The sequence below is a fragment of the Microcebus murinus genome, chromosome 27 (genome assembly GCF_040939455.1).
Source record: "Microcebus murinus isolate Inina chromosome 27, M.murinus_Inina_mat1.0, whole genome shotgun sequence".
Classification (NCBI taxonomy): Eukaryota; Metazoa; Chordata; class Mammalia; order Primates; family Cheirogaleidae; genus Microcebus; species Microcebus murinus.
The window spans coordinates 136581-156297 of record NC_134130.1 but is presented as its reverse complement, the minus strand read 5'-3'; the positions used below and the strand labels follow the sequence as shown (position 1 = coordinate 156297).

At 59.1% G+C, this 19717-nt stretch overlaps 3 protein-coding genes across 9 annotated transcripts in view; 1 reads left to right on the top strand and 2 right to left on the bottom strand.

The window, feature by feature from the left end:
- Positions 1-19717, bottom strand: part of PRDX2 (peroxiredoxin 2) — a 146627-nt gene that overhangs the window by 12920 nt on the left and 113990 nt on the right. The window lies entirely within an intron of this gene.
- Positions 234-7142, bottom strand: RTBDN (retbindin). 5 transcript variants are annotated; one of them, XM_075998090.1, is made up of 7 exons: positions 7093-7142; positions 4023-4091; positions 3232-3406; positions 2558-2717; positions 2351-2461; positions 1097-1193; positions 234-665 (listed from the first exon to the last, which is right to left on the bottom strand). In XM_075998090.1, exons 3-7 carry the CDS (start codon positions 3398-3400, stop codon positions 438-440), a joined length of 765 nt encoding a protein of 254 aa, XP_075854205.1. In that variant the 5' UTR covers positions 3401-3406; positions 4023-4091; positions 7093-7142; the 3' UTR covers positions 234-437. The 5 variants fall into 5 exon arrangements, with proteins under 5 accessions (XP_075854205.1, XP_075854207.1, XP_012645919.2 ...); XM_075998092.1 differs by lacking the exon at positions 7093-7142 and having other exon boundaries at positions 2558-2642; positions 4023-4115; XM_012790465.3 differs by lacking the exon at positions 7093-7142 and having other exon boundaries at positions 4023-4114.
- The window catches only part of MAST1 (microtubule associated serine/threonine kinase 1), a 29193-nt gene continuing 16853 nt past the window's right edge, over positions 7378-19717 (top strand). The window contains exons 1-8 of one of the 2 annotated variants that reach the window (XM_075998085.1): positions 7378-7452; positions 11241-11272; positions 13240-13328; positions 13685-13760; positions 15458-15536; positions 18143-18303; positions 18401-18476; positions 18624-18833. In XM_075998085.1, coding sequence (XP_075854200.1) covers positions 7414-7452; positions 11241-11272; positions 13240-13328; positions 13685-13760; positions 15458-15536; positions 18143-18303; positions 18401-18476; positions 18624-18833 — 762 coding nt within the window. In that variant the 5' untranslated portion in view covers positions 7378-7413. Of the gene's footprint in view, positions 7453-11240; positions 11273-11477; positions 11618-13239; positions 13329-13684; positions 13761-15457; positions 15537-18142; positions 18304-18400; positions 18477-18623; positions 18834-19717 lie in introns of those variants that run through there. The other variant, XM_075998084.1, reaches the window with a different exon arrangement.

The following is a 19717-nucleotide window of genomic DNA, read 5'->3' as shown; positions in this document are numbered from 1 at the left end:
AGGCAGCTTCTTGGCAGGCCTGGTGGCTCAGTAGGAGGGCACACCCCTCCCCCATTTCTGACACCTGGGTATTCTGAGTTATGATGAATGCTCCAGGGTGGTATGGGCAATCCGTCATGTACACTCTAGTATGAATCAGTCGCTAACCCTAAGACCTGAGGATTAGAAGTGAGACACCTGTCACTTTCTTGCAGTTTTCCTTACCCATTTCCCCAAGAAGCAGCGACATCACGTGCTCTTAGCTGGCGACTTTATTCAGGGGCGAGAGGGAAAAATCAGCGAGAGAGTCGGATGGTATCTCTGACAACCCGGAGAGGGGCGAGTGTGAGGAGCCCAGGGAGGGGCTGGAAACTAGCAACTGCAGAGGGGGAGGGGCGGGGCTCTGGGTGCCCCGCGGGGCGGGGCCGGGGAAGGGCTGCGTCTGCCGCGGACGCCCGCTAGGGGCCGCTGCCGCTCCCGCTGCCGCTGCCGCTGCCCGCTGCGTCCAGGATGGAAGTGGGAGAGCGGCGGGAGCGCGGGGAGGTAGGTTCGCGGGCCCGCCGTCGCGGTCTGGGGCGCGGCAGGGCCGAGGTGGAAATGTTGAGGCAGTGACGGGCGCCGGGAGCGGCCACTGGCAGAGTGTGGCCCAGAACCGAGCGACAAAGGTCCGCCCCGTCGGCGAAGGTCTGGGAAAGGGGTGGAGTTAGGGGCGGAGCCGGCGCAGTCACACACGCTGGGGGCGGGCCTTCTGGCCGGGGGCGTGGCTAGGGGCGTGGCCTCCGGAAGGGAGGGTCTGAGAGTTCCTCTGAGGACGGGGACAGGGCCTTGGGGAGGGCGCCTGTACTTGATCCCAGAGGCTAGACGGGGGAGGGGGACGGTGCAGGGGAAGGCCAGATCGAGGCTAGGGCCTTGAAGAAGATAATTGGGCCTTTGGGTCCTCCAGGGTGAACTGTGGACGGGCCCAGAGCAGAGAAGGGCAAATCTGGGCTCAATGGGCCTTCGGGAGGCCACGTGGGCATATTTTGGTATGCAGGTTGGACTCCGGAAGGGGAGAAAGTGAGAGCAGGGACCTTGGGAGAGCCAGTCCGGACTGTCTCGCCCTCTGCTCCACACTCACCTGCCCATAGGTATGGCAGCTGGGTTCACAGCTTCTTTTTTCTGGGAGTGGGAGCCAAGTCGGGCCGCAGGTGACATCATTTTCGCAGGCGGCAAACCTGGGCGTGGTGTGTCGAGAGGTGAGTAAAGGCTCTGCAGCAGCATTCTAGTGGGTCTCTGGCTCTACAAGGCCCGATTCCATATAAGCCCTGCCCTTAGGTCCAGACCCTGCCTCTTAGGACCATTCCCCTACAAACGCCGTTCCTCCAGATTTCACCTGCCCCATATGCCATCAGATCTTTCCAGCTAAACTCTGGCGGTGTCATCACAACTGGCCTCAACCCTGCAGATGTCAGACCATCTGTTCCAGGCCAGCCCCTTACATTTTCCCACCCTGTTGGCTCCTGTTTTTCAATGAAAAGACCCCGCCCCTTTATTTATTTATTTATTTATTTATTTTTGAGACAGAGTCTCACTTTGTTGTCCAGGCTAGAGTGAGTGCCGTGGCATCAGCCTAGCTCACAACAACTTCAAACTCCTGGCCTCAAGCAATCCTTCTGCCCCAGCCTCCCGAGTAGGTGGGACTACAGGCATGCACCACCATGCCCGGCTAATTTTTTCTATATATATCAGTTGGCCAATTAATTTCTTTCTATCTTTAGTAGAGACGGGGTCTCGCTCTTGCTCAGGGTGATTTTGAACTCCTGACCTTGAGCAATCCTCCCGCCTCAGCCTCCCAAATTTCTTTCTATTTCTAGTAGAGACGGGGTCTCACTTGCTCAGGCTGGTTTCTGGCTCTTGCTCCCAGAGTGCTAGGATTACAGGTGTGAGCCACCGAGCTGGCCAGACCCCGCCCCTTTAAAACCCTGACCACGAAAGGCCACACCCCCATACTGAGATCTGAAAACAGACGTCCTCCAACTACTGCCAGCAGGCCACATGCGGGTATTTTTGCGGATTTAATTTTTTACTTCAAAATAAGATATGTGCAGTGTGCATAGGAATTTGTTCATAGTTTTTTTAAAACTATAGTCCAGCCCTCCAACGGTCTGAGGGACAGTGAACTGGCCCCCTGTTTGAGGACCCCTGTCTTAAAAGCTGGAGTCTCAGCAGGCCCCGTCCCTTTCTGGCTGGCCTCTAAATGCTAGGCCTCATCCCTTAGATGAGGCCCTGTTGGAGGCCACGCCCCTTCACGCAAGGCCAAGCAAAGCCTCAGGCCCCGCCCTCGGCCCCGCCCAAAGAATAGGCCCCGCCCCTCGCGTCCCGCCTCTCCTACCAGGCCTCGCAGAGCTCCGCGCAGAGCGGCTGTGCCTGGCGAACCCCCAATAGCAGCAGGCGGAAGCGACTGCGGAGGGCAAGTTGGAGGTGTCCCAGGAAGGATTCACACCTGGACATTGGGAGAAACAGGGCCAGATGAGTCAGGATCTGCAACTGGGACAATGTACGCAGAAAACACTGGGCTGGCAGGGTATGCTGTACTCACCCGGGGCTGGAAGCCCCACAGCGCTCTGGAAAGATCCCAGGGCCCGTTGCCTCTGGCGTGTTCATCTCTGAAGGACAACAAGTTCCTGGCAAAGGGGCCTCCTGTAAGCCGGGGTCTTGGATCCTCAGGTACGGTTTGGGAACCGAGGCCTGGGGGTCCCCTGAACAAGGGAGACTCTGGTTACATCTCTCCTCCCAAATATAAAATTTAAGTAAAGACATTCACTTGAGATGCAAATGCAGCTTTAAGTAATAATAATCATATAGCATGTGTCAATACATTATATATATATTGTGTATATATATACACACACACACAATAATCATATATCAGTAATCAGCTTATTATTTGTCATGTGCCTGGTAGTGGTGTAAGTGTTCATGTGCTTAATCTTCCCTCCTTTGTGAGATATGTCTGTTATATCTCCCTTTTTCAGTGGCCTACATGAGTCCCAGAGAGGTTAAGTGACTTGCCCAGAGTCACACAACTACGAAGTGGCAGAGTTGGGATTCAAACCCAGGTAGTCTGACTGTAAATCACTATTCTTGAGCACTAGCCCTGACTCCCTACCTTGGTGGCCACACTAAGTCCCTCTCATAAGGAATTTCTGGCATTGCCATGGTAGGGCGGGAGTTCCTGTGTCTTCGGGGTTAGACAGGGTCTGAGGTGCTCACCTGCCAGGTGCAGCTGGCCTGTGCCCAGATCAGCTGCCAGCCCATGGTGTCCCCAGGACTTAGCTTGGAGTGGGTGGCTTCCTACACAGGCTTCCAGTAGCGTCCATGCCACAGTCAGTTGCAAGGCCCAGGCCAAGCCATTGGGTTGAATGTGGCCCCGGCAGGCCATGTCCACCTGAGATGAGAGCCAGCTGGAGTGTGGTGGTGAGGCTCAGCTGTACCTTTCTGGGAGCTCAGGGTGGCACCTTCCCTGATGCATCCCCAGGAAGCAGTGCCAGACAGAGTAGGGGTGGGGCAGCAATGGCCAAGGACTTTCAAATCCCAGGGGGCCACCAGGGCCTGCCTCTGACCCAGGAGCCCTCCTCCCTTCAGACCCATGCCCCTCCATCCCTTCAGGCTCAGGTGCCACCCCCTTAGCTGAGACCCTGGTGGCCCTCCCGTCTCCCATCCCGCAGGATCTCCCACCTTGTTAGCCTTCAAGGGACTTCTTTCCTCGGAAACAAGGGGACCGCCTGGTCCCTTCCAGTCCCCCTCTCCTGTGCAGTAATTCCTCCCTCTCTTCTACCCAGTCTCCTCCCTCCCTCACGATCCCTGCTGGCCCCTCTCACGGTCACCTTCTCTCTGCCCACAATCGGCTTAGGGACTGCTACCCAGAGCTGGGCCTGTGGGACCAAGCTTGGTATGGCAGGATTCAGGTTCTGTCACCCGGGGTCCAAAAGCCCCAGGGCAGGGGAAGCTTGGGATTTGTGGAGACAAAACTATCCGCTTCCCACCTGCCCCCTGCCCCTCACCTGTTTGCTGAACTGGGCGTCTAGGGGCTGCAGAAACTCCTCAGGATCAAGTTCAGGATACGGTGGCAGCTGAAAGGGGCGTGGTTTGATGTAGGGGCGGGACTTCCACCGTCCCGCCCACACTCCTGCTGATCAAAGGCCGGTGGAAGTGGGGCTGTGGTGCATATATCCAGGTGCTTGCTCTTGTGTTTGTTGAGCTTGTGGCTTAAGCTCTGTGTCTGTATGTGTGGGAAGTGTGCGTGTGTGTACACACCAGGGTGTGTTTGTGTGGCCTGTGTGTGTTAGGTGCACCTGTGCGTCTTTTGTTTTTGTGGCTATGTATGTGTGTTGTTTGAGGGTATGTTTATGTGCTCTCGGTTGGGTGTGTGTGTTTGTGTGTGTGTTCACATCTGGATAAGGAGAACGATGCTACGTGTGTGCAATTGAGTAAAACTAAGAGTCATAATAAATGTGGGGGGGGGGATGTATGATCTGGGTAGCTGTCCCTGAGAAAATGCAGCGGGGAAGTTAGTGATCAAAGATAGTTGACCTAGCACTCTGGAAGGCCGAGGCGGGAGGATCACTCAAGGTCAGGAGTTTGAAACCAGCCTGAGCAAGAGTGAGACCCCGTCTCTACTGAAAATAGAAAGAAATCAATTGGCCAACTAAAAATATGTAGAAAAAATTAGCCAGGCATGGTGGTGCATGCGTGTAGTCCCAGCTACTCGGGAGGCTGATGCAGGAGGATCGCTTGAGCCCAGGAGTTTGAGGTTGCTGTGAATTAGGCTGACGCCACATCACTCTAGCCCAGGAACAGAGTGAGACTCTGTCTCAAAAAACAAAAAAAAAGGTAGTTGACCATGAGTGTTGACCATGAGTGAACAAGGGGTGTTGTCATGTGCTGAACAGAGTGTGTATGTGCATGTGCACGCTTCTGTGTCCTTCCTCATTTTCTGGAATATGTACCCCTTGTGAACAGTCCCTCAATTCATCCATTCATTTAACAAACATTTATTGAGCACCTACTGTGTGCTGGGTTCTGGGGATGCAGTGGTGAACAAGATGCGGAAATCTCAACCTTCAGACAGCTGACATTCTAGGGAGAGAATCAGATGAGAAAAATACTCCTGCCGTGGGTATGTGGGTGTGAGTCCATGTGTTGTGTTGAGAGAATAATGTGTCTGTGTGTTGGGTCAGAATTTGTGTGCAACTAGGCATCCCTTGGTTTTGGGTCATGTAGGTGTGCCTAGGATAGTTGAATGTATGTGTTTGTGTGTGTATGAATGTATGTATGTGTTTCCTAAGTATGAGCTTTGCAGAGCGTGAGTTTATGTACATATGTGTTTGTGTGTGTCTGTGTTTGCCAAGTATTTGCAAATGTGTACATAGGTTTTTGGGTGAGTCTGTGTTGAGTATGTGTTTGTATGTGTGTGTATTTGCAGAATGTGTGGGTCCATGTTTTGGGAGTATGTGTATGCCGAATGTGTTTGAATATGTGATATTGTGTGTCTGCTGAGTATATATATGTTTGTGTGTCTGTGTTCATGTGTTTGCAATGTGTGCACGTGGCTGTGCTTGTAGAGTGTGCATATGTGATTTTGTGAGCAGTGACCAGGACCACAAATCTGTCTCCCTCTCATCTCAGGATATGGCAGGGTTTTGTCTATCTCTTTCTTTGCTGTGCCCCAAGATTCCAAAGCACTACACTGCACACTGTAGTTCCTCAATAAGTGGTGAGTAAGTGAATGAATCAGTAGATACTGTCTCTGGGTCCCTCTGTGGACACCCAGCCATGTCCTTGGCGGTGACAGTAAACAAAACCTGTTGGACCTAGCCTTCTCCTGGTCCATCTTGAGGTGCTCCAGGGTGTTTGTGGGTCAGATCTGTTCAACCTCTGGGCTGTGCCTCCCGCCAGACCCTGCACACCCCTTCCTCTCCTCCCCTGACCTCAGCCCCCAACCCTGCGCTTGGATTTCAGCACCGCGGACAGGAGCGCACGAGACCAGCACCACGGAGAGCTCCCGCGGAGTCGACGCCAGACCGGTCTACGCGAGCGGAGTCCGACCACGGACCGCGAGAAGTTCGAGCAAGTCGCTGAGCGAGATGGCCACGGAAGCATACAGACAAACGTGTATAGAGAGACAGAGACCGAGGAGATGACTGGCAAAGGTGCAGAGATGAGGCGACAAGCTCTCAGGGAAAACCCAGACTCGGTCTCTGCAGTCCCATCGCCCAGCAGGGGTCGCTCTCGCCCAGCGACCGCGCCCTCCAGGGCCTTGGGGCCGCGACCCTTGGGAAGTCCTGCGCTGTTTCCAGCCCCTCCCCTCCCCCCCCCAGACTTGGAGTGGGGGGGCCTCGGACACTCTCCTCTCCAACTCCGGGAAGTTTGGTCGGTTTGGCCTTACCTGTGTAGACGCTGGGGGGCGAGGGGGGGCCTGAAAATCGCTTCGACTGCCCCCCTCTCTAACCACCAACTAATCGCTCCTATAAATACAGCCGGCCTGGCCTGGCTCCTTAATCCTGACCGTGAAGGAGGGGTCGCTAGAGGGGCTGCAGGGTTCCCAAAGGAGGCTGATTTCTGGGGGGAGGCGGGGACAGTGTGTGTGTGTGTGTGTGCGCGTGTGTGTGTGATATGCATGTATACTCATGTAGATGATTTTCTGAGGGCGCGTGTCCCTCAGGAGACCCGAAGGATGGGTGTCCTCAGTGAAAATGTCCCTCTGTAAAAATGTTCCTCTTGGCATGTGGAGGTCTTGTGGGTGGGGACAATTCCCCACAGAGACTATGTTTCTTAGAGGTCTCTCATTGGGGGTATCTCCCCTGGGGTCTCCATGTGAAATGTCACCCATGGGATCTTTCTCTGGGAGAATGCCTCTTCCCATAGGGGAAGGGCGTTTGAGAATAAATGTCACCTCCCAGAGATCATCTCTCTCAGGAATGATTTTCAGGGTAGGGGTTCTTGATTGGAGCTGCTGAAGCTGTCTCCCCTGGGAATGTGTCTCCTCCAGGGGGTCTCCAGGGCGGCGTCTGCATAGGGGTGTATCTCAGGGAGAATGTCTCCCTTGGGGTGTTGCTGGAGTTGGGGGCCTACCCGTGAGCATGTCTCTCTTCATAGGGGTCCCTCGGTAGCCCGGCTCCCACGGGGGCACCTGGAGGCCCCACCCCCGCCCGCCCCTCCCCCTCCCCCCCAGCGCGGGCCGCGGTGGCCGAGGCCGGGCGGGCGCCCAGACGCAGTGACGGCGCGGGGCCCGCCCCACTTCGCTCCGCCCCCGCCACCCCCCCCAGCCGCCGCCGCCGCCGCGGTCCCCGCGGCTTCTCCCTCCCTCCCTTCTCCCTCCTCCCGCCGCCGCTGCCGCCGCCGCCTCCCTCCTCCCTCCCCGGGGCCGAAGCCGCCGCCGCCGCCGCCGCCGCCATGGACGATTCGGGCCTGATCCGCCGCCGGAGGCTGCAGGTACCCGGCAGCCGGGGCCCCGGGCGGAGGGGACGGAGTCGGCGCCCCGGGGCGGGGCTGGGCAGGAGGCGGGAGAACTTGCGCTGGGGTCGGCGCGGGCGCCCCTCCCACGGCCTCGGGACGCTCCCTGCGGGGAACGCGGTGGCCGCGCGTCCCGCGGCGCTAGGGACCCCGCCCCTCCGGCGCCTCCGCCCGGCGATCCCGGAGCTGATGGAGGGAGGGGGTGCAGCCCAGCGCTGCCCCTCGAGGGCAGCCTGAGGGGCGCCTGGCCCGCCCCAGGGCAGAGGGCTGAGGCCGAAGTCATCGTCCTGGCGCCCGGCCAAGCTGGGGGCGAGGGGGCGCGGAGCAAAGTTATTGCCCCAGGGCTCGCGCCCCTCGGGGCCGCCGGCGCCGCCGCGGCAGTAAACATGTTTGTGCGGCAGCCTCGCCACTCACCACCCAGGAGCCCCTTAGCGAGCATGGGGTGCCCTGCTCCCTCCATGCACCCGCCCGGGCACCGGGATTCTTCCTACTGCCCCAATTGGACAGGCACCTAGACAGCCTCCTCCCTCTTCATTCTGCCCCCTCCACTACAACGCACCCCCCTTCCCCGCCGCGATCCCCAAGTCCAGCCCAGCTTGTGGGTGGGCGGGAGCGATTTTTAGCTCCTTGCAGCCTCAGAAGATGCTGGTCGCGAGGCTGCGCAGGCGCAGGAGGCGTGGGTCCACTGCACGGAGTGGGACACTGAGGACTGTTGTCCAGTGTGGGGAAGGCGGGGACAAACCCAGGCGTCAGGAGCTCCCACCTCTCAGGGGTGAGGGAAGGACTCCGGAGCTGATGAGGGTCGCCTGCTCGCGTCTTTGGCTGCGCTTCTGAGGCGTTAATCTGGAGGTTCGGTGTTGTCCCCAAACGGACCCCAGAGGGGAAAGTGATGAAGGCTTTGCCCCAAGGCCTGCCTGGGGTCTGGCCCTTCTGAGCTTCCTTGGAGCTCAGCCCTGGGCTTGGTAATCTGGAGTTTAGGTAAAACTAAGAGTGCTCCCAGCCTCAGGCTACCTCCCCAGCCTGGAGCGTGGGAAAAGAGAACACAAACCCTCACGTAGGGCCTGGTGCGTTTCTGGAGTCCCCCAATCCCCCATTCCCGAGGTTGGAGACCAGGGGGAGAGGCGATTGGTCAGTGCAGCAGGAAAAACGGTGGTCAGACGCAGGAAGGACTTCCCAGGCACATGGATAATCCTGGAGCCAGACATAGGTTGGAAAGCTGATTTGCTTCCAAACAGAGTCCACACGGCCGGATCTAGGAATTTAGGCCTCTCCACGGGTTCTCTCCCCCTCCCAGGGTCGGGTTCCGAGAAAAGGGAGGAAGCTTCTTTGGCAAAGCTAGAACAAGTCCTGTAGCAGGCAGACAGGGTCCGCGCCATCGGGTCCCTGGGAAACGGGGAAAGGGGCGTGGCCTGCTTGAGGTGTGTCCCCGCCCTCCGGGCCAGCGTCGACTCCCATTGGCTTAGCGCCACGCGGGACTTCAGATTCCGGTTGAAGGCCCCACCCCCAACCAAGGAGGCTTCCACCCACCCGACTTACCCAACGCGGGGGGCGAGCTCTAGGCTGGAGACCCCGGTAGCAGTCCTGTCCCCACCTCTTCCCTTCTGGCAGGGTTAACCACTTCGCTGCCCGGATACGCCCACAACCTCCGGCGCGACCCCCTTAGGAACTGTCCCATCACCCTTGCGCGCCTGAGGATCCCCTGTGTGCAGTTGGGATCCTAGACACAGACAGCCTCCCTGGTTCGAATGCCCTGTCCGCAGTGCCATCCATTAATCCGGGGAGGGAGAAGGAGCATCTCCGCAGAGCGGCTCTGCAGCTGGGGCTGAAAGTGGCGTCTGTCTACACTGCCGCCCAGGATCCGAACTTCTGCCGCTCCAATTTGTCCCTTTGTTCGACCCTAGAATGTTTGGAGGCGCCAGCGGATGGGGCTGGGTTCGAGGACTTCTCTGGGTGGTGCTTAAATGTCTCCCAGGGACTTACCCTCGAAGGCTGGGTTACCCGGGACTGGGGCTCCCGGGTTCTGTGCCCGGAAATCCAGGTCTTGGTTTCTCTTGGGCCATTGCGGACGCGCCGCGCGGTTAGCCGGCCCGAGCTGCAGCTCATTCACCGCGATCCTGCAAAGACAGAGGGAAAACCTGGCGTGGATTTCCGGTCACCCGTGGCTCGGGATGACAAGGCTGCCCTTTGGCCCCACCCATACGTCTGTCCTTTGCACATGGGAGTGGGAGGACACTCTGGCCCATTCTCTTCCATACAGCATGTCCCTCCATAATAATTCCTGTTCCCATGATTTAGTATTTACTGAGTGCTTACTGTATGCTAGGCACCACGCTAAGGTGCTGGGCACCTGCATCATGTCACAGAATCCTCTAGGAGACCCGGGACTATTGGAAGGGCATTTGCCAAGGTCGTAAAAGGCAAAATTGAGATTTGAACCCAGGGCTTTCGGAGATCCTGGAAAGGATCTAGAACATCCTGTTTCCCTGTTTGGAGTCCCCTCCAAAGACCTTTTGAAACTCTCCCCTAAATCTTTCCACTTGGGCAGGTGCGGTGGCTCACCTCTGTAATCCTAGCACTCTGGGAGGCCGAGGCGGGAGGATCACTTGAGGTCAGGAGTTCAAGACCAGCCTGAGCAAGAGCGAGGCCCCCATCTCTATATTAAAAATAAGAAAAAAATATTAAAAATGAATAAATAAATAAATAAATAAATCTTTCCACCTGCAGCCGCACCCAACCTCAGCCTGTGGATACACAACTGGCTGGAAGGTGGTGCCTTTTGTCCTCATTGCTGTCCTCGGAGAAGGACAAGTCCTCGGCCAAGACCCTCTAACTCCTGAGCCCTGTAATGACTTCCTGAGTGCTTGACAAATGGAACACGATCTTCTTCAAATGTGGATATAAGTAAAGTTAATAGCCACCAGTTATTAGCGTTGCCATTAATGAAAAAGGCCACCTGACCACCTGTCAGTTTGGCCTAACTACCTACCACTCCCGGACTCTGTGAATCTGGCTGGGAGTGGAGCAGATCCGTTGGGGTGTAGAGTAGTCATTCATTCATTCACTCATTCATTCATTCAACCTTTTGTGCTTGAACATGCTAAGCTCATTCCTGCCTCCAGACCTTTGCCTTTGCGGCTCTCACTACATAGAATGCTCTCCCCACAGACCCTCCCATGGCTGGCTCTTATCTTTCAGCAACCAACTTAAAAGTCACCTCCACAGGTCACCCTCTCTGACCATGTTTCCCTGTCCCAGCCACTGTCCATTACATCACCCTGTTTAAGTTTATTCATAACACATATTACCGTCTAAGTTGATCTCATTAACTTCTACATTAATTGTGTTTAGTGTCTGCTTCTCCCTCTAATGCTAGTCCCCAAAAGGGCAGGAACTTTTATTTTATTCCCTGCTGTGTCCCCAGGGCCTAGTTTAGAGCCTGGTATACAGTAGGTGCTCAAGAAATATTTTTCAAATACAGACTCCTGTTTCACTTGCACGGAACACTGAGATGCCAACTCACGTGCCCTCTACCGGGTCCCTCCTGCGCACTTGGCCGTGCGCTGGTCTCTGGGGTGGGGAGAGGAATCCCCCTGAGACCCTCTCCTGCGAGGAGGAGCTCGGCCCTCAGTGGTGGCCAAGGGTGAAGGTGATGATGCGAAAGAGAGGTCTGTCCGCCCTGCTTCTGCTCCTGCAGGGCACTGAGCGGGCTTGCGGCAGCGGCTGCAGCTCCACGCTGACCTCCGTCCTTTTGCCCCTTTGCCTTCCAGAAGGATCTGCCCCTGCCCCGGAAAAGCAGCAGGTGAGCCTCGGGGAGAGACGCGCGGGGCTGGCCGCCCCTGCTCGGGCCCGGGTGGGGGCGCCAGGCGCGCGCGCGGGCGGGGTCTGGCGCGCGGGCACGCCGCAGCGCCCCCTCCCGGCGGGCCGGGACTGCAGCCGCAGGGCCCTCCCCTCCCCGCCCCTCCCCTGCCCGCTGCGGCTCCAGCCTCCGCCCCGCGCGCTTGCTCCTCGCGCCGCTGCTGCCGCCGCTGCGGCACCTGCCACCATGTCGCCGCCGCCGGGTCATGTCTGACTCCCTCTGGACCGCGCTTTCCAATTTCTCGATGCCCTCCTTCCCCGGCGGCAGTATGTTCCGCCGCACCAAGAGGTAGACCCCCATGCCCCGACCCTGTCCCGGCCCTGCCCCCAATGCCGCCCCTCCGGGTGCCGCCGCAGGGCGGGGCCGGGATGCTGCGTCCGGTCCAGCTGCGCCAGAGGTGCCCGCGCTGAGCCTTCCCGCCGCGGACAGGGCTGAATGGGGGGCCGTGCGGGCCGAGTCGGGGGTGCCGGAAAGGACAGACGCGGGGGGAGGGGGCCGCGCCGGGTGGGGGTCAGGGCGCCTTTGTCTGCTGGCGCTGCGGGCCCTGGCAGCCTGGTGGGGGTAGGGGAAGAAGGGGACGGTGGGGGGCCTGGCACCCTCAGAACAATAGCCGCAGCCTGGGCTCCCCCACCCCCATGCCTCGTGCTCCTGGAAGCGCCAATATGCTCAGTCACTGCGGCTAAGGGCGAGGGGACAGACAGAGTGGCTGGGGGCTCCCTCTTTGGGAGGGAGACTGGCAACCTGAGGGTCAGAAAAAGGGGGGCGCTTTTTATCATAGCTAAGACCCCCCCTCAAGAACACAGCCCCACACTGAAAATAGTGACACGCAGCGTCACGCAGGACATGATGTCACACACATACACACACAACAGCCCTAGTGGCCCAGATACACTGGGAGGCGCCGCGCATACCCAGCCATGCAGCCGCCACGGGTCAGAGCCACGCACGGGCGCGCAGGGGCACCCCCAGTGCCACACAGACACGTACACCCACAGGCACGGCGTCGTGTACTCCTGGTGAGGTGTCACATGCGCGGGGATACACACGCACAATCATGCCATCTGAGATGCACACAGACGCCCTGTGTGGCAATGACACATCTGTGTGACAAACGTATGATGTCTTATCTAGGCATGTCACATATTGTGTCAGACACAGGGAATTTTGCAGAGACAGAGAAACACACAGAACCACACGTCATCACCTGCAAGGGAACGGCATACATGGTGGCAAGCTCGGACATGCCCAGTGCCACCGGGTGTTAAATTCACACAGTACATGCCACACATGGACGCACATGGTGGGTGTCACACACAGGCACAAGGACAGCATCTCACACAGACTCGGAATGCTTCACATAGATACCTGTTGCAGATATCATACACATCATGCACACGTTACAGGACACAGAGTCCTGGACCAGTGGCGTTTCACACTGTGTCACATAGACACACAAATGCACACGCTGCGTTATGTAAGGCAAACCCAGGAAGTGTCCCAAGTGACATCACACTGGGATGCACTTAGTGTCCCACAGTGTTGAATTCACGCAGCGGATGCCACAGGTGGATGCATGCAGTGAATGTCAGCATACACCAAAGGACGGACACGCGGACGCTCGTTGTTACCGATGCTGTCGCCTAGACACTGAGACTGTCACACTATGACTGACTCTGTGCCCACACACGATCCACGCGGTAGTCTCTCACACACATGTCGCACGTGTGTTTAGACCTGCTAAACACAGTCCTGCCACGCCTTCCACCACCTCCTCCTCCGAGAAGTCCTCCGGGGGGCGCCTCCAAGCACACTGGGATGGGGAGGGGGGGGGGGATCTGAGATGGGAGCTGGGCTCAAGCACTCACTGGGCTGCGGCCTGGCCCGGCCCCCCTGCCTCGCCTTCCTTGCAGCTGCCGCACCAGTAACCGGAAAAGCCTCATCCTGACCAGCACTTCGCCCACACTGCCGAGACCCCACTCCCCGCTGCCGGGCCACCTAGGTGAGACCAGCTGATGGGTGCGGATGAGACCGCGGGAGGCGGGCGCCACGAGCGAGGGGCGTGGTCTTGCCGCAGGAAGGGGGCGGAGTCTGGGTAGAGGCGGGCCCTGAATGGATAAGAGGCGGGACCATCCTTGTGAGGGCGTGGTCGGACCACACACTGATGCGTATTGGTGGGCGGGGACCAGAAAGTTTGGAGAGGCGTGGCCACAGGCAAGGGGGCGTGGCCTACTCTACAAGAGCAGACGTAGGCTGAAGACAGGGCGAGCTTCTGTTTGCAACCCACTTTAGGGATCACGAGGTCTGATGAGACTGCTCCCCACCCTAGGTCTAAAGCGCCCCCCCTTTCCGCCACAGGTAGCAGTCCCCTGGACAGTCCCCGCAACTTCTCCCCCAACACCCCCGCCCACTTCTCGTTTGCCTCCTCCAGAAGGTGAGTCCCTGTCCCCCAGGGCCCCAGGGCCCCAGAACCCTGGCCAGACCCTCCCCACCCACCGTCTGGGCCGCCATCTGTTCTCCTCCTAATTGCACTCGAGCTGGGGCCTGAGGGGACCGCTAGTGCCCCAAGGTCCCAGCGGGGAAAAGCGCCCAGCCATTGGGGAGGAGCCTATAAGAAGGCGGGGCCAATCGCTGACCTGGAATGGGGAAGGGGCGGGGCTTCCTTTGAGGAGGCGCGAGAGCGCGTGCGCTCTGGGCCCAGGGTCTAGGTCTCCCGGAGCCTTGCGCTCCTGGCCGGCTGTTTCCATAGCAACAGGACAGGGTAGCCAAGATGAGGTGCGCAAGCGCAGACTGCGCGATGCCCATCTCGGGACTGACTCTTGGTCCCCGAGGTGGGGGAGGGCGGCCAGGGCTATTTCTCAATGGTCCAAGAGGAGGAATCTCAGGTTTTCTTCCTAGGGTCTCTGAGGGTTTCTGGAGTGTCCTTAAATGAATTTCCTGGAGGTCTTTGGCGAAACTGGGGGAAGCAGAGGGGTTCCTCTGATGATTTTTGGAGAAACTTTCTGGGACAGGCAGGGCAGAGAATGGGCATCATTGCAAAGGCTGAGGGTGGGTGGGGGGTGGGAGTCACGGGGCACTGTGGGGACAAAGGCTGACTCCTGGGGAGGGGAGGGAAGCTCCCCTCGACCGTGGAATTTAGCCGAGGGCAAGGGCAAGCCAGGACAGGGCTCTGGGCTCGGGCCGAAGCGTTCATCTGCACGGAGGGAGGGCTGGGCTAGCACACTGCCTGGGTGTGCGGTGGGCCACGTGACGGTGCAGTCTGCGTGCGGGTGCGGACAGATGTGAGTGTGCGAGCCTGCGAGCGCGCGAGGGGCCCGTGCCTGCACAGCCACGCACGGGAATGCGCGTCAGTGTGTGCGTGCGGACGCGCGTGTCTGCAGGAGTGTGAACGTGTGTGGCACATGTGTGCGGACACACCTGTGCACCCGCGCGGGCGTCGGTGAGCGTACGGCTACGAGTGAGGGTGTCTGGAATGCGCATCCGTGCGACGTGACAGCTTGTGCGGGCGAGTATGTGCGCGTGTCACAGTGCGAATATTGGGTCTCAGTTAAGTGTATGGTCTGCACGTGAGTGTGGGTCTGCTTTTGTGCGTGCGACTGTTCGCTGCTGTGAGAGTGTGATGTTCGGGTCCGCAGAGGGGACAGTGAGTGCGAGCGAGTGTGCTGGGGGGTTGTGTGAGGTGTGGACGTGTGCACGTCAGGGTGTGAGCCTGACTCCCGCAGTCACACCAGCACTAGTGGGCGTGGCTGCGAGACAGAGTGTGCCCGTGTGCCCGAGGCTGTAAGGCCACTGGAGCGTGTGTCAGCGTGTGTGTGTGTTGGAGGGAGGGACATTTGTTCCCTGAGAAGTCCCAAGGGGTCTCAGTCTGAGAGCTTTCTCGGGGGGGGGGTGTCCACTCTGGAGGGCTCGTTCGGCGTGGGATGACAAGGGAGTGGGATCCTTCCTCCAAGTCCCCTGTGCCCGGCTGGAAGACTTCCTTTCCCCCCTTGACTCTGAGGGCATAGAGGAGTCTCAGAGGACAGACAAACTCCCCCAGCCGCGCCCTGGCCATGCCCACTGGCTTCTCCCACACCCCGAGGAGTGGGGCGGCTGGGGACATGGTGGCCTCTGAGCACCTTGGCTGGGTTCCAGGGCGGACGGACGCCGTTGGTCTCTGGCCTCGCTCCCTTCGTCTGGCTATGGCACCAACACGCCCAGCTCCACCGTCTCGGTGAGTGTGGCAGGCGGGCGGGGGGGGGGGGGGGGACAGGGGGCGGGCAGGGGGTGGGCAGGGGGCGGGCGGGGGGGGGCAGGGGGCGGGCAGGGGGTGGGCAGGGGGCGGGCAGGGGGCGGGGGGGGGACAGGGGGTGGGCAGGGGGCGGGCAGGGGGGGCAGGGGGCGGGCAGGGGGGGGACAGGGGGCGGGCAGGGGGCGGGGGGACAGGGGGCGGGCAGGGGGGGACAGGGGGCGGGCAGGGGGCGGGCAGGGGGCGGGCAGGCGGGCGGGGGGGGGGGACAGGGGGCGGGCAGGGGGCGGGCAGGCGGGTGGAGCTGCAGGGGACCCCCCCACTGGAAGGCCCGCACCCAAGCCAGCAGTCCAGGCTGGACTTAACGACCGATTGGGTCCCTCTGCCATTCGAGGGTGAGTTACAGCCCCCGCCCCCCCACGCCCTGTTCTCTGCCCTCAACACACATTTGTAGGGTCCTACACGTGTGCGACTCATTTACACGTGACGACATTAAGGCTCAGCGAGTTAAACCATTTGTCCAGGTGTCAGCAGCTGGCCAGGGACAGGCCCCGGCTTTCACCCAGAGCTCACTTGCTTACCCGATGCAATGCCCAAAGTCCCCCTCCATCTGCCTTCTTTTCTACCCATGTCCTTAGCACATTCATTCGTCCCCTGGGATGACGTTCAGCAGCCATTTATGATGAGACTGCCATGTGGTGGCTGGACTCTATAGCCTGAGTCAACGTCCAGCGATTCCCGCAGCCCTCGTGGGGGATGACAGGCCATTAAGAAGGCATTTACAACATAGGGTGGTCAGAGTTTTGGTGGGAGTAGCACAAGGCGAGGTGGCGGCAGAGGAGAGGCACGTGACTCAGCTGGGAGAAATCAAGGAAGGCTTCCCGGAGGAGGCGACATTTCAGCCATGACAAAGGATCAGTAGGAGTTTGGCAGGTGGAAGAGGCAGAGAAGGTGTTCCAGGAAAGGGGAACAGCATAAGCAAACTCCCAGAGGCTACAGAGAACTCGCTGCATTTGAAAAGCTGACAGGAGCCCTGTGCAGCTGGAGCTTTGGGTTGGTTGGGGAGGAGGAGAGGCGATGCAGGCAGCGACCCTGATCATCTCGGGGTTATCGGCCGAGGCAGGGAGGGGAGCCAGAGAATGGCTTCATTGCCTTACGTTAAATTATGTTAAAACTTTTGAAAAAAAAAAACACTTTTGAACTATTTGAAACTGTGATTCTATGGGCCACATACAATGTTCATTAAAATAAAATTTAAGAATGGGCCAGGCGTGGAGGCAGGAGGATTGCTTGAAGCTAGGAGTTTGAGACCAGCCTGGGCGCTGCAATGTCAGAGTGGATTGCAGCACCTCCCCCAGCTCCAAAAGAATTGGAAAAATAAAAGAGACCTGCCTGGGCAACATAGCAAGACCCCATCTCTAAAAATATTTTTTAAAAAATGTAGCCAGGTATGGTGCCACAACCCTGTAGTCCCATCTGCTCTGGAGGCTGAGGCAGAGGGATTGCTTGAGTGCAGGATTTTGAGGCTGCAGTGAGCTGTGACCAAATCACTGCTCTTCAGCCTGGGTGACAGAGGGGGACCCTGCCACTTAAAAAAAAAAAAAAAAAAGGCCGGGCGCGGTGGCTCACGCCTGTAATCCTAGCTCTCTGGGAGGCCGAGGTGGGCGGATTGCTCAAGGTCAGGAGTTCAAAACCAGCCTGAGCAAGAGCGAGACCCCGTCTCTACTATAAATAGAAAGAAATTAATTGGCCAACTGATATCTATATATATATAAAAAAAAAATTAGCCGGGCATGGTGGTGCATGCCTGTAGTCCCAGCTACTCGGGAGGCTGAGGCAGGAGGATCGCTTGAGCCCAGGAGTTTGAGGTTGCTGTGAGCTAGGCTGACGCCACGGCACTCACTCTAGCCTGGACAACAAAGCGAGACTCTGTCTCAAAAAAAAAAAAAAAAGATGTACGTCAGTCAAGAGATAAATAAAGCAGGAGGGAACAATATAGGGTAAGGATAAGGAATGATGAGGGTGTGTTCAGAGGTGGCTTCTCTGAGGGGTGACATGTAAGCAAAAATCTGAAGGAGGAGAAGAAATAATGTCTAGTAGATGTGTTGCAAGCAGAGGGGAAAGCCAGTGCAAAGGCCCTGAGGCAGGAGCTTGCCCGGCTTGTTGAAGGGCCCCCCAAGGAGGCCGGTGCAGCCAGAGCAGCGCGGTCGAGGTGGGGGGAAAGAGGGTCCGGGGAGGCAGGGCCAGATGGAGCAGGACCTTGGGGTGGGAGGACTGGGCTGTTCACCCTGAGCAAGGTGGGAGCCATGGAGGGTTCTATACAGAGGAGGGCCACGACTTGCCTGAAGTTTTAACACACATCCTCGGCTGCATCCGCGTCCCCATCCGTGTCTGTCGCTACCCACCTGTCGGCGACCGTGACTCCCAGCCAGGACTTCCAACCAGGGCCCCGGGGACCTGGGGATCTTAAGTCAGGTCCCGATCCTCGTTGTGCCGACCGGCCCACCCGCCCCCGGAGTCCCCTCGAACTGCGGGCGCGGGGGACCCCACGCCGCCGCGCGGTGGCGCTGACGCGGCCGCCCTGCCCGCAGTCGTCCTGCTCCTCCCAGGAGCGCCTGCACCAGCTGCCCTACCAGCCCACGGTGGACGAGCTCCGCTTCCTGTCCAAGCACTTCGGCAGCACCGAGAGCATCACGGACGAGGATGGCGGCCGCCGCTCCCCCGCCGTGCGGCCGCGCTCGCGGAGCCTCAGGTGTGCGGGCGCGGCGGGGACGGGGACAGGGCGGGGACGGGGCGGGGACAGGGCCGGCGGCGGGCGCTGGACGCAGGCCGGGCTTCTCTCCCCGCAGCCCCGGGCGCTCGCCCTCCTCCTGCGACAACGAGATCGTGATGATGAACCACGTCTACAAGGAGAGGTTCCCCAAGGTGAGCCCGGGGTGGCCCGGGGCACCGTCGCCGTCGGAGCCCCCGCGCGCCCCCTGGCGGCCGGCGCGCGCAGCGCGGGCTCCCCCCGGCGGCGACAGCCTCCCCGCTCAGCCTCCCGGCCCAGCCTCCCGCCTCCGCCTCCCGCAGGCCACGGCGCAGATGGAGGAGAAGCTGCGCGACTTCACCCGCGCCTACGAGCCCGACAGCGTGCTGCCGCTGGCCGACGGCGTGCTCAGCTTCATCCACCACCAGATCATCGAGCTGGCCAGGGACTGCCTCACCAAGTCCCGCGACGGCCTCATCACCACCGTGTACTTCTACGAGCTGCAGGAAAACCTGGAGAAGCTGCTGCAGGACGTGAGTGCGCGCGCGCGCGTGCACGCGGGGCCCGGCCGGGCCTCAGGCTCCGCACCCCCAATCACGCCCAGTGCCCCCCACCCCCTCCCTCCCCCCACGGCGCTGCGGGGAGCGCTTGGAGGTCGGACGGCGGAGGCAGGGGGTTAACCTCCCTTACTTCCTTCGGGTCCTTACTCAGATGTCACCTTCTTGGGGGGTGGGGGGGCTTCCTAGACCCGCCCCCGCCCATTAAAAAATTTAAACTCCGCTCACACCCCCCACCCACTTGCTCTGTAATTTCTCCTGAACGCTTAGCACCAAACTGCAGATTTTTGCTTATTTTATTTCTTGTCTCCCCTTTGTCCAATGTCAGCCCCACACGTGGGGGAGGGGGACTCGTCCCGTTCACTGCTGTGTCCCTGGTGTCTGGCACAGTGCCCAGAGCACCGTCCGTGCCCGGTGAATGTTGGTTAAACGACTAGATGCGTGGCCGGGCACGGTGGCACCTGCCTGCAGTCCCAGCAACTGCTGAGGCTGAGGCTGGAGGATCGCTGGAGCCCAGGAGTTCAAGGCTGCGGTGAGCTGTGGTCCTGCCACTGCACTCCAGCCTGGGTTACAGATGAGACCCTTCTCTAAAAAGAAAAAAATGAATGAATGAATGAAAGTAAGCAAGAGAATGTCCCCATTCAACTTAATGGTGACGGATATGATTTGTTGAGCAACTACCATGTGCTGGGCACTGGGGACATGGCAGTGAACAAACCAGACAGATATTCTGGGCCCTATGGGGCTGATGTTCTAGTGTGAGAGACACGAGAAACCAGCCAATCAGGGGCTGTGATGATTTCTGGGGACACTCAGGGCCATGAAGCAATACAACGGGCAACAGGATGGAGTGTCAAAGC